The sequence below is a fragment of the Camarhynchus parvulus genome, chromosome 5, assembly GCF_901933205.1.
Source record: "Camarhynchus parvulus chromosome 5, STF_HiC, whole genome shotgun sequence".
Classification (NCBI taxonomy): domain Eukaryota; kingdom Metazoa; phylum Chordata; class Aves; order Passeriformes; family Thraupidae; genus Camarhynchus; species Camarhynchus parvulus.
The window spans coordinates 9,470,569-9,483,650 of NC_044575.1; the positions used below are offsets into that span (position 1 = coordinate 9,470,569).

Sequence of the window (13,082 nt, forward strand, 5' to 3'; positions counted from 1 at the left end):
CGGGCCACGGTTGCCGGACGGTCTCGAAGCTGGAGCGGCCCAGACACTTGGATTCACTACAAAGCCCGGCTCTGCCTCTGGCGGGCTCAGCGCTGGCCCCGACCCCTCAGCCCCGGCACAGTCCCTGGAGGCGGGCATCAGGGATGTTTCTCCTTCTCTATTAAACTGTCTTTATCTCAGCTGCCTCGTCCAGTTCTCTCCATCCGCCCACCCGGGGGAAATCCCCGTGGCATTCAGCCAGGGCAACCCACAGCCCAGCAGGAATGGGTATCCCTTTACCGGCACAAGCAGCCCCGCAAAATGGAGCAGCGTGGAGCGAAGGAAAATGGGATCATGGGGCAGGATAAACGGGAACATGGGGCAAAGGAAACTTGGGATCATGGAGCAGGAGAAACTGGGAACACGGGGCAAAGGACACTGATATCATGGGGCAAAGGAGACTGGGATCATAAAACAGGAGAAACCAGGATCATCCCAGCTCAAGGATTTAGGATCAGGGAGTTGTTGTGGACCTTCTCAAGGCAGAGTACACAATGAGGGGCACAGGAGACCCCTCTGCTCTGGTGGTAGCAGTGGAAATAAAGCCCCAAATAGCCAGAAAAGAGGGATATGGGACTGGAATGGAGGCAGATGTGGGGGACAAAGGACTCAGGGTGAGCAGGGGTGCAGGGAAGTGAAAGGGAAGCACACAGGATGTTGAGAAACACCTTTCATTGCACCTGAGCACCAGGACCAGCAGCAAGAGATGTCCTGAGTGGGCAGACCCCGAGTGGGATGTGGAGACCCTCAGAGCAGGGTGCAGTCACTCTTATGTGCCACCTTTAGAGTGGCCTGGATGAGCCCGAATTTCCTCTGGCTGTAGGGGGGGTAGCGCGGGGCGTTGAGGGACTCCCGGCCCATCCCGCGCTTCAGGCACCCCCGGAGGTGGGAGAAGGTGTCAAAGCTGAACTTCCCGTGGTGCGTTCCCAGGCCGCTGTTCCCTGCAATACACAGCACAGGACCCCGGTGGGCAGCTGGATCTGGCCATCCTTTGGGTCAAAGAACCCAGAATTAAGCTCCCAGCTCTGTGAAAGCAGCACCACTCCTTCATCCAGCTGCTTTCCAAGCCATGGATGAGCTTCCCAGGAATGTGACCCAAAGAGGACCACGAGGTGACCTAGTGCACGCCCAAGTGGATGTTTGGAGTGGGAAGATTAGGCTGGGAGGTGGAGAAATTCCCCAAAACTCTCTCATCAGTGGGTTTTACCATTTCAATTAACATGTTTAGCAACTGGATGGGTGTCACTGGTGAGGTGATGGCAGCAGCAAGATGCTCCCACCAGATGAGCTTCCCTACCACAGGAATACCCTCCAAAAGACATCCTATCCATGTTGGATCCTGCTGCAAGGGGGCAGGACTGCAGGGGTGGAGAGGCACAATGACCGAGGTGCCTTTGGCAAAGTGGGACCCAGCACCAGGGATAAATGTCAGGAGGTGGAAGCTGGCTGGCCAGGAACAAGGACAGGAAAGCCAGGCAGGCTGGCAAAAAATAACAAAATCCACACATGATCTGGTAACAGATGGGATAAAATGCCATGAGTCAGCCTGAGCCAGTCAGTCTTCCTGATAAAATGCTAATCATGGTTGGGGTGATGCATTGGGTGCAGTTCCTCACACATCAGCAGGCTCAGGATAAAGGGAGGTCACTGATGCCTCCTGGCCAGCTGAGTGGGAAGAGAGGAAAAAAGGTGGAAAACAGGAGCTGGTAGTGGAGATCATCCCATAAAAAGCAGGTGTCTCCATCATGGAATCCTAGAATAGTTTGGGTTGGAAAGGACCTTAAAGATTATCCAGTTCCACCCTCCTGCCATGGGCAGGAACACCTCAGACTAGACCGGGTTGCTTCAAGCTCTGATTCCCTGTGTGGTAGGCAAGACATTTCCATGGATCCAGGGAACACAGAGCTTGGGATGGGGAATATGGAGACAAGGAACCTCAGGGTGCTCCATGGGTGTTCAGCAGAGCCCAAGGTGAAGCAAAGGGCTTCTGAAGGAGAATATCCCTATGGACTACTGAGTCATCTGGAGCTGAGAGTTCCTCCTGAGACCCTTCCTGACCATGGGAGGGATCACACCTGGCTCCCAATGGCCAGGATTGGGGATTTTGGACCTACCAATGCCTCCAAAGGGCAGTGAGGGCAGTGTCACATGCATTAGGGTGTCATTGCCACAGAAGCCTCCACTGCTTGTCCGTTCCAGGATCCGGTTCACCACCTGGGAGTGACACAAAGAAGATGGGACATGGATCTCCCACCCCATTCCACTACTTCCAAACACAATCCATACCCTCTAACTAGGGCGGTGTGCTGTAAGGGAAACACTTGGAGCACAAACATGGCTGGATACGGCTGCCAAGGAGCACAGGGCAGGTGTAGTCCTGGCTTGGCTCTACCTTGTCATCCGAGGAGAAAGCATAGACAGCCAAGGGCCGCTCCCAGCTGTTGATGAAGTCAATGGCTTCATCCACGTTGGTGATGATGATGATGGGCAGGATGGGCCCAAAGATCTCCTCCTGCATGACGGGGTCTGAGGGCAGCACATCTGCCAGCACTGTGGGAGCTGCAGAGAGGAAACCCGGACAGGATCAGCCAGGCACAGAGGTCGGAGATGGCACCTTGGTGATCCCCCAGGACACATCTCCTGTACAAAAGGCCACCTGGCCAAGCACCTGGTTCCCCTCATAATCTTTTCCAAACCTGGAATGTGCTCCGTGCAAGGATGCAGATGTGAGTGACCCCCAAACCTCACCGATGTAGCGCTCGGCCTCGTCCGTCTGTCCCCCGATGGCCACGCGCCCGCTGCCCAGCAGCGCCCGCAGGCGCTGGAACTGCTTGTCACTCACAATGCGGCCAAAATCCGGGGACTCTCGGGGGTTGGGGCCATAGAAATCATTGATGGCCTTTTGCAGGGCTGGGAGCAGCTTCTCCTGCATCTCCAAGGTGCAGAGCAGGTAGTCGGGCGCGATGCAGGTCTGCCCCGCATTGAAGAAGCGGCCCCAGGCCACGCGTCGCGCCACGTTGGTCACATCACAGGTGTCAGACACATAGCAGGGGTTCTTGCCCCCCAGCTCCAGTGTCACTGGTGTCAGGTGCTTGGCAGCAGCTGTCATCACGATCCGCCCCACCGGGGGGCTGCCTGCGGGCAGGGAAAATATGGATTGAGGTGGGAATCCCACCAGCCATCGCACGGCTCTGGGATGTGGCACTGGGTCCCACCAGACCTCAGATACACATCCCAGATCCTCCAACAGATCCTAGCACACCTCTCCAACCCAATCCCTGCCTTGTTCTCCAGGGATGTCTGGAGGGAACCCATCTTCCTCCTCACACAACATCCAGGCAGGGCTCTGCTCTGTCCCAGAGGACGTACCAGTGAAGAAGATGTAGTCAAACTTGTTCTCCAGAAGCCTGGTGGTCTCCTGCACACCACCCGTCACCACAGCAAAGCAGTGCTGCAAGGAAATGAGAAAGGCCCCCTCTTGTCACCATCTGTCCCCACCAATAGCACCCTGGGAGGCTGGGACACTGGCTGGGCATGGAGGAAGGAAGTTGGGCAGTACATGAAACTGGAGATGGTGTGTGAGGCAGGCTCAGAGCACAGCTCTGTGTGTGCAGGGGTGCCCCAGCCACGCCACAGGGATGGGGAGAGTGTCCCACCTTGTCCAGGTAGCTGGGCAGCGCTTCTGCCACGAGTCTTTCTGTCTTCTTGGACACCTCAGAAGGTTTGACAATGACACAGTTCCCTGGGGAAGACAGGCAGTATGTTGGAGCTGTGACATGATGACAGCCAGCCCCTCTATGGACAAAGTGCCCTCACCAGTGCTCGGCACTGCCTCCAGGCCAGGGGACTGGAAGTTTGGGCTCACCAGCAGCGATGGCCCCGATGAGGGGCACCAGGAAGAGTTGGATGGGGTAATTCCAGGGCGCTATGATGAGCACCACCCCATAGGGGTCCTTGCGGATGAAGGCAGAGTCCAGCTGCATCGCCTGTGGGACACTCGCTACATCAGGTCCCACCCTGCACCACCATCCCACCCAGCTCTGCCTCCCATCCTCTCTCTCCTCTTCCCTCTCACCAGAATCCTGTCCACCTTCTCGTCCTTCATCCAGTGGGACAGGTTGTTGAGGGTCTCATGGAGCTCGTTCTTGCACACGAGGATCTCAGATAATTCGGTTTCAAAGGGTGCCTGCAGACACCAAGGATGCAACATGTGACCTTGGCATATCCTGCAGTTCTTATCCCAGTGCTCCATAGTGTTTTGCCCAGGATTTGGGGACTGGAGCCCTCTACATCCCATGCTGGATTCAAGTCCCTTAGGGCATTGAGCACCCCCTGTGTCTGCAACATGATGCTTTTAAGCACCGATTGCTTAAAAATAGGAAAAATTATGCAGATCCCATTCATCCAGACAACAGGAAGAATAGGGAGGGTGTCCAAAGGGACTAGGTTGGGGAAGAGAAGACAATGAGCCCTGTGTGGTATTAAGGCTCTGGCTGCAGAGCCAGGGGATCCCGGCTCAGGGAGTCACAGCCTGGGTGAGCCCCGTGGGAGGAAAGGGGGTGACATCAGGTGGGAAGTTCAGGGCAGGGAGCAGGGACAGAAATCTGGGATTAATTTGCCCAGGGAAGAGGGAAACTGAGGCTAGTGGGTGTGGGAATGGTTATCCAGTCAAGGGGCTCCCCACCACGCTCTCTGACTATGGAAGAGCATGGATGGACTTTGGGGTATGGTGACAGTGACATGCTTCATCTCAGTCTCCCAAATCCAGAGGCTGCCAGCCTGAGAGAGAGCCCAGGCAGGGCTGGAGAACCCAGTGAGAGGAGGACAAAGCACCCCCAGCTGGGCTGTGGGAGCCCCTCAGCTCCTCTGGCCACCAAGCCCTCCTGTTCCTGTCCCCTCTCACCTTGCCCAAGTCAGAGGCAGTGGCATCCATAATCTGCTGCTTCTTGTCATCCAGGAAGCGTTCCAGAGCCTCCAGCTGGGCCACACGGTATTCCATGGGCCGAGTCTTCCCAGAGAGCCAGGATGCCCGCAGGTGGCTCACCAGCCTTGCAAAGGGGTTCCTGCTGTGGGGACAGGGGTGTTAGAGGGATGCCAGCCCCATTCCAGCTCCTCAGAGCTCCACATCATCCCAGCCCAGCATCCAGGTGCCACTTCAGGGACCCCTCCTGCCACCTGCCCCTCCACACTCTCACCTCACGGTGTCACCATCCACACCCTTGTTCCCACCATTGTCCTCGGGGGCTCTCTTGGCCTCGCTCTCAGGAGGCTGCGGGAAGACAGTTCCAGCCTCCATGCTCCCACAGGTGCAGCGTGGGATGGTCGCACTGGGGTTATCAACCACAACTTCCCTCTTCTCAGCTAACAGGGTGGCTGCCAGCTTCCTGTCCTGCCCTTTGGATGCCTGTCCTTCCCCTTGGCTGCCTGCCTTGCCACACCTCCCTTCCAGCTATAACTGCTTGGGGTGGGAAACGGCCCCTAACCCTCCCAGCACCCCCCAGACCAGAGGAGAGGGGCACAAAGAGAGGCTGGGAGAGAGTTTGATGCAAAGTCTTTACTACAGGCAGAGTTACACAGAGCAAAGAGCAACAGCGAGGAGGGAGAGAGGTTCATTCAAAGGAAAAGTCCGTGTGAGGGGAGATGGGACTGATGAGAGCACTTCTCCACCAGAAAGAGAAGTCTGGACTAAGAAAAAGATTTTGGTCATTTCAGCTGTGTCCTGGAAAATGGTTTGGAGCAGAGGCCACAAGGGTGCAGGAGAGGATGTCCATCCTGGCTGTCTGACATGCTCCAGTGAGGCAAAGGATGCAGTGGGGAAGTTGGGAGCGTGATGAAGAGGGAGAGTGGGACAGTTCCAGTTCTTCCCGCTGACTCTGTGGCATCTTCAGAGCAGGGCATGGCAGCCTCAGAGCAGGGTGCAGGTGCCCCTGCGCTTCACCTCGAAGGCACTCGTGAGGAGCCCCAACTTCTGCTGGGTGTAGGGGGGGTAGCGCGGGGTGTTGAGCGTCTCCAGCCCCATGTTCCGGTGCAGGCAGCCACGGTGGAGGGAGAAGGTGTCAAAGGTGAACTTCCCATGGTATTTTCCCAGGCCACTGTTCCCTGGAACACACAGGACAGGTCCATGCTCAGGATGGGACTCTGCTCCTGATGATGCCTTCTCCAAGCATCAAAATGAGGGAGAAAGACACCTACAGGATTTCCTGAGCAGCACAGACACGGTGGAGGAATTCCATTTTTCCAGTGCCTCCTCCAGGTATATGGATGCTTAGTCCAGCCAATCTTACTGCAGCTCAGCAGTTTGAAGGCCCCAGCATCTCCTTTTTACCCACTTCCATTTACCTACACAAGCTTTGCTGGGTTCTGCAAGTCTTGATTTCACTCCATGATGCTCCACCGTATCTCCCCACGGTTGGAGCTGTTCGACCCTCTTCCTGGAACTCTAAAAGCCTGGAGCCACATTGGCAACACCAGTTCTCCCAGTTCCTGTGGCTGGTTTAACTGGAGGTTAAGTGACTTCTCGTGGAAGCTTTGGTGCCATCTCACCCCAATGACTTCAGCCCCTTCACCTGCTCTAAAGTGGCTTTACCTAATAATTGAAGGTGGTTGGTCTGAATCATCCCCAATTAAGTTATGGAACGGGAAGTACAAAAAATTGTTCCCTGAGCCACAGGCAGGTGAGGAATTAATTGTCTGGGTGTTTCATTATGTCTGACTCAGGTGCCAGCCCCGACAGAGATGCTGAGCAAGGGCAGCACCAAATGAAGGGACTTATCCCAGAAATATTTTGAAAAGAGATCAAGTCATACGGAAGTATTCTGGGAAGCAACATTCCTGTATTCCAGTATCCCTGGACTGTGCTGCACCCACAGCCCAGGGCTAAGCAGCCTCACTTTTCATCTGAGAAAGCAAAAATTGGTGCCTCTGGAGACCAAATATTTCTTCTTCTCCAAGGAGGATCTCCAAGATCCAGTAAGAGGTTCTCCAGATTTTCATAAACACTTTGTTCCTACTATTTTGTCCTAAAAGTTGGAAGGAAGGTACAACCTGGCTCCTGAGGGACATTAAGGGATCCAGCCCAGAACCACACTGGCTGCAGGAAGAAACTCTCATTCCTCACCATGGCTCAGGCCACAGATCACACCTGTCTCCCAATGGCCAGGACTGGGGATTCTGGACCTACCAACGCCTCCGAAGGGCAGCGAGGTCAGTGTCACATGCATCAGGGTGTCGTTGCCACAGAAGCCTCCGCTGCTCGTCCGCTCCAGGACCTGGTTCACTATCTGGGAGGGAGCAGGGAAGGTAGATGAGGGGCTTGCACTTGGCAAACATTACCCAGTTTACCCATCAGAGGTTCCCAGAGTGTCTGGGCTCTAAAGACCCTTCAGAGCACATCCTGGGGCTTGTGGAGGAGGTGCCTGACTTCCCTCCCCACTTTTTCTACTCTACAGACACACCTTGCTGTCGCAGGAGAAGGCGTAGAGGGCCAATGGCCGTGGCCGTGCATTGATGAAGTCAATGGCTTCATCCATGTTGGCGATGACGACGATGGGCAGGATGGGCCCAAAGACCTCCTCCTGCATGGCAGGGTCTGAGGGCAGCACATCTGCCAGCACTGTGGGAGCTGCAGAGAGGAAACCCGGACAGGATCAGCCAGGCACAGAGGATGGAGATGAAACCTCCCCTCAGGACCCATTTTTAAGCACCCCTAAAACTCTTTTCCCTCTAGAGCCTCCCCTCTGTATGCAGACCCCCGGAAACCCCCAATGTGCTCACCAAGATGTGAGTGACCCCCAAGCCTCACCGATGTAGCGCTCGGCCTCGTCCGTCTGTCCCCCGATGGCCACGCGCCCGCTGCCCAGCAGCGCCCGCAGGCGCTGGAACTGCTTGTCACTCACAATGCGGCCAAAATCCGGGGACTCTCGGGGGTTGGGGCCGAAAAACTCGGTGATGGCCTCACGCAGGGCGGGCATGAGCTTCTCCTGCATCTCCAAGGTGCAGAGCAGGTAGTCGGGCGCGATGCAGGTCTGCCCCGCATTGAAGAAGCGGCCCCAGGCCACGCGCCGCGCCACGTTGGTCACATCACAGGTGTCAGACACATAGCAGGGGTTCTTGCCCCCCAGCTCCAGTGTCACCGGTGTCAGGTGCTTGGCAGCAGCTGTCATCACGATCCGCCCCACTGGGGGGCTGCCTGCGGGCAGGGAAAACATGGATTGAGGTGGGAATCCCACCAGCCATCGCACGGCTCTGGGATGTGGCACTGGGTCCCACCAGACCTCAGATACACATCCCAGATCCTCCAACAGATCCTGGCACACATCCAGGAGGGCTCTGCTCTCTCCAATGGCATGTACCAGTGAAGAAGATGTAGTCAAACTTGTTCTCCAGCAGCCTGGTGGTCTCTGGCACGCCGCCGGTCACTACAGCAAAGCAGTCCTGCAAAGAAACAGAAAACATCCCCTTGTGTCACCATGTGTCCCCACCAACGGTATCCCAGGAAGCTGAGACATTGGCTGAGGATGGAGGGAGGAGGTTCTGCACATAGATGATATGTGGGGATGGTGGGTGTGAGGTAGGGCTGGGAACACCACGGTCTAGGAACAACAGGCAAGGACAAGAAGGGCTTCTCACACTGTCCAGGTAACAGCTCAGCGTTTCAGCAACAAGTCTCTCTGTGTTCTTGGAGATCTCTGAGGGTTTGATGATGGCACAGTTCCCTGAGGGAAGATCAACAGGACATCAGCACAGTGACATGGTGACAGCCACCCATTCTGGGGATGAGAATGGGCACTGGGCAGGCCAGGGGACTGGAAGTTTGGGCTCACCAGCAGCGATGGCCCCGATGAGGGGCACCAGGAAGAGGTGGATGGGGTAATTCCAGGGTGCTATGATGAGCACCACCCCATAGGGGTCCTTGCGGATGAAGGCAGAGTCCAGCTGCATCACCTTCGAGGAAGAACATGACCTCAGCACTGCCTTCCCCACCAGCAATCCCTCCCCACCACTTCCCTTTCCCCAGAGCTTCCTTCTTACCAGGTTCTTGTCCACGTGCTCATCCTTCATCCAGTTGCACAGGTTGTTGAGGGTGACATTGAGCTCATTCTTGCAGAGGAGGATCTCACTGAAGAAAGCCTCGAAGGATGGCTGGGGACAGACATCATGGAAGTGCCACCCCATCACTGACCCCATCATTGACCCTGCCACCCTAACACAGACCCCATTACCCCAACACCAACCCCATCACCCGAGGAGGCGTCTCTCCCCTCTTCCAAACATGAATAGCAGGAGGATCTCTTCAGCAGAAGTTTCTATCACCTCCTGTAACTCCTAGGGAACATCAGTGACCCAGAAATTTTATGAAAATAGTTACTTGGCCAGAAGGGAAAAAAAAACAACCAAAATTTAAAATTTTCATGCTAATTGTTAAATTCCTGAGCTCAGCATTGTGAACTGACAACAGAACCCCGAGCCAAAGCAATGTCACCAAAGCTCCTGAAGAGTTGGTCCTGGTGGAAGGCATCCTTCCCACTTGGATATTCAAGCTGGAAGCAAAGCCCCAACCTCCCTTCCACTGCCTGTGGACTAAAGCTGCACCTTTTAGTCTTAAATTTAGTCAAAGTCTTAAGACCTTGACTAAAGGGAAGTAATAAAAACCACAGCTTAATTAAACCCCTTGTGATGGAGAAGTGGGTCCTCTTGATAGTTGTGGAGCACAGATTGGGATCATATCATCCTTGTAGGAGAAGTGTGAAGACACCAGGAATAGCCCAGCAAGCTCAGTGGAGCCCCTTCATGACCTGGGGAGCAGGGGGAGCAAAGCTCCTGTGCTGTGACATCATATTTTGGACTCCTCCAACCCAAAACCACTCCCTGGATTGGAGTCTTCCTCCCATCTCCACACCACTTTGGAGTTGGGAAGGCTGGTTGCTGATTCCCAGGATCTTCCACCACCAAGAGACCTTCAGGTCCTCAAAAGGCAGCTGCCAGGAGGTGCAAGGAAGCAAGGGTTCAGGAAGCACAGGAAATAATGGAGTGAAGCAACGGGACCATTCTCAACCCAGGATGATGATGGCATCACCAGGATAAGGAAGATGATGGTTCATTAAGAATTTTGATGAGATACAAAGGTTGTGAGATAGGACATTAAGTCTGAGGTCATCCCAGTGCCACCAATCATGGGCACCAGAGAGGAACCGGCACCACTGGAGGTGAGACACCACCTCAGCTACGTAAGAGCAGGTGAAGTGTCCATCTAGCTATGAGGGCCCGGCTGCATAACCAGCTCATTACTGGACAACCGGATCTAATTAGGAGTAATTAGGAAAGATGATGGACACACTCAGAGCACTGATGCCTATCAAGGCCTGGCTGAAGGAGAAGGCCTCGCCTCCAACAAACAAGACAGGGAAAAACATCGCCAAGGGCATGGGCCACTTCACTGATGCCTAACAAAGAGGTGAGGATTCATGGAATCCTGGAATGGATTGGGTTGGAAGGGACCTTGAAGCTCACCCAATTCTGCCCCGTCATGGGCAGGGACACCTTACGCTAGCCCAGGTTGCTCCAAGCTCCATCCAACCTGGCCTTGAACACTTCCAGAGATGATGAGCTGTGACCACTAGAGTTATCCATAGTGTGGGTGCTCCCACTTCACCAGCAGATCATCCAGGAGCTCCTGGCATGCCACAATACCCCAAGCCATATCCAGAGCCCTGCCCATGCCACCGTGCCAGTGAAACCAGTCCCTTGGAGGCCCTGGGAGGAATGTGCAGTGCCAGCACATTGCACAATGCCAGTAATCCTGGGCGTGCCAGGCTGGCCAGGAGCACCCCAGGATGTGACCCTTGTGGAGGTCACGTGGACTCCCAGGATGCAGACCAGAGTATGAAACGCTTCCACTTGGCCAGTCACCGATAGGCCAGCAGGGCCTTTGCCTGGTTTCAGGGCACCAGGGATGGGATCAACAGCACAGTCCCTCCACTATCCCTGGATCTGCAGGGATCCAGCACTTAGAGATGCACCACCCTGGGAGCACAACAAGGGGGAATCAGGACCCCAAGGAAAGGACACTCCTGTGCCCAGACACTCACAAGGATACAACACCTGGACAAGGGAGTATGAAGGACATGAAAGATGTGATGCCAGTGGCCCCCAATTCCCAGCCCCTCTTACCTTGCCCATATCCAATTCAGTGGCTTCCAGAATCTCCTGCTTCTTGTCATCCAGGAAGCGTCCCAGAGCCTCCAGCTGTGCCACGCGATATTCCATGGGCCGAGTCTTCCCAGAGAGCCAGGATGCCCGCAGGTGGCTCACCAGCCCCGCATAGGGGTTCCCACTGCAGGGACGAGGGTGTTAGAGGGGACCCAGCTCCATTTTATCTCCCCAGAGCTTCATATCATCCCAGATCCATGTTATCCCATTCCAGCATCAAACTGGACCCCAGATTCCCTGGGGACAGCGCAGGGAGTCCGCACACATCTGTCTCCCTTGCTGCTGGGAGCAGCCAACACAGCACCATTCCCTGCAGATCCTGTCTTCTCCCTTGGGCTATGCTGGGACATGGTGGCTCACAGACCTCAGACTTTTCCCCCAGCACCAACCTGGGCCCCCATCGCCCTGGCACTGCCACAGCTTCCCCTGCCCACCTCCCTGTCTCCCTCCTGCCCCCAGCCTCTTGCTCTCACCACGGAGTGCTGCAGACCATTGGCACTGGCCCCTTCCCGATCCTGCTGCTTCCACTGCACCCAGCACCTTTCCCAGGATCTTTGCCAGGATCACTGCCCATGGTGCTGCCCTTGCCACAGCCCAGGAGCTGCTGCTTGGGGGGCTCGAGGGGCTGCTGCATGCCAAGCTGTTGGAAGGAGCTGCCAGTCTCCATGGAGAGCGTGGTGGCCCTGGGGAGAGAGAGACACTGCGTGGGTTATGCCAGGATGGAAGTGCTGGAGATGCCGGCTTGATCCCAAGAGGAGTCACCCGCAGCACCTTTGAAGAGCGGCTTGGTGCTTGGGGCCGTCCTGGTTGTGGGGTGACTCAGCCCAGAGCAGCTGCCAGAGGCCCTGGGAGATGCCTGGGATTCCCGGGATAATCACTATCCTCTGGACACTTACCTGCCCATGTTGCCCTGCTGATTTAGGGTCACCTATGGGGATCTCAGGGACAAGACACCCCCAAAATGGGGAGCAGAGCTGCAGCCCCCCATCTGTCACCCTCTCCCTCTCAATGCCCAGACACCCACCCTTCCTCGAGGGAACACCCCCTGTGCCCCACAGCCCCCACCAGCATGGAGGGTGTCAGAGCGGTGCCATGCAGGGAGTGCCAGTTTTGGGGACCCCGCAGTGCTTACCTGGGAGCTCGTGTGGAAGCTGGAGGAGCGCGAGGCCAGGCAGGCACTGCTGAGGCTCGGGATGGGGGTCCCTAAATGCTGTGGGGCTGGGCCCCATGGCCAGGGGCGGGAAGGATTGGGCCCCGCCTCCGTGGGGCTGGCAGTGGGGACAAGGTCTGGGATGGGACAGGATGGAATGGGACCTCCCCCTTGGGATGGTGGAACTCCCATGGCCACCTCACCACCACCATGAACCTTGACCCATTTGGACCCCACAGACACCCCTCATCCTGCTCCCATGACCACCCTGACCCATAGGGTTCCCACAGACACCCCTCATCCTGCTCCCTTGGCCACCCTGATCCATGGGGGTCCCACAGACACCCCTCATCCTGCTCCCGTGACCACCCTGATCCATGGGGGTCCCACAGACACCCTCATCCTGCTCCTGTGACCACCCTGATCCATGGGGGTCCCACAGACACCCCTCATCCCGCTTCCCCAGGGTTCCATGATCAATAGACACCCGCCATGCTGCTACCATGACTACTCTGACCCATAGGGATCCCACCAACATCCCTCATCCTGTTTCCCAAGGGCTCCATGATCAATAGACTCCACTCATCCTGCTCCCAGGAAGGGCCCTTTGCCCGGGCACCTCAGGGTGGCTCCCATTGCCTGGGGGGGCCCTCAGGATGGGCGTTGCCCCTGCCCCACTGCCATG

The 13,082-nt window shown here is 56.2% G+C and overlaps 2 protein-coding genes across 2 annotated transcripts; both read right to left on the reverse strand.

The window, feature by feature from the left end:
- Positions 1-786: 786 nt before the first annotated feature.
- LOC115904257 (aldehyde dehydrogenase family 3 member B1-like) lies at positions 787-5,335 on the reverse strand. Its single transcript, XM_030949510.1, has 10 exons — positions 5,235-5,335; positions 4,943-5,105; positions 4,115-4,225; positions 3,905-4,025; positions 3,696-3,781; positions 3,409-3,490; positions 2,788-3,174; positions 2,432-2,598; positions 2,154-2,253; positions 787-980 (listed from the first exon to the last, which is right to left on the reverse strand). Exons 1-10 carry the CDS (start codon positions 5,333-5,335, stop codon positions 787-789), a joined length of 1,512 nt encoding a protein of 503 aa, XP_030805370.1.
- A 379-nt stretch (positions 5,336-5,714) lies between these two features.
- On the reverse strand, positions 5,715-11,914 carry LOC115904840 (aldehyde dehydrogenase family 3 member B1-like). The gene is given in 12 exon segments (XM_030950583.1): positions 5,715-6,138; positions 7,220-7,319; positions 7,494-7,660; positions 7,841-8,227; positions 8,391-8,472; positions 8,668-8,753; positions 8,862-8,982; positions 9,070-9,180; positions 11,209-11,371; positions 11,721-11,857; positions 11,859-11,884; positions 11,887-11,914. Coding segments are annotated over 12 exon segments (1,602 nt in total). The 3' UTR covers positions 5,715-5,944.
- Between the last annotated feature and the right edge of the window lie 1,168 nt (positions 11,915-13,082).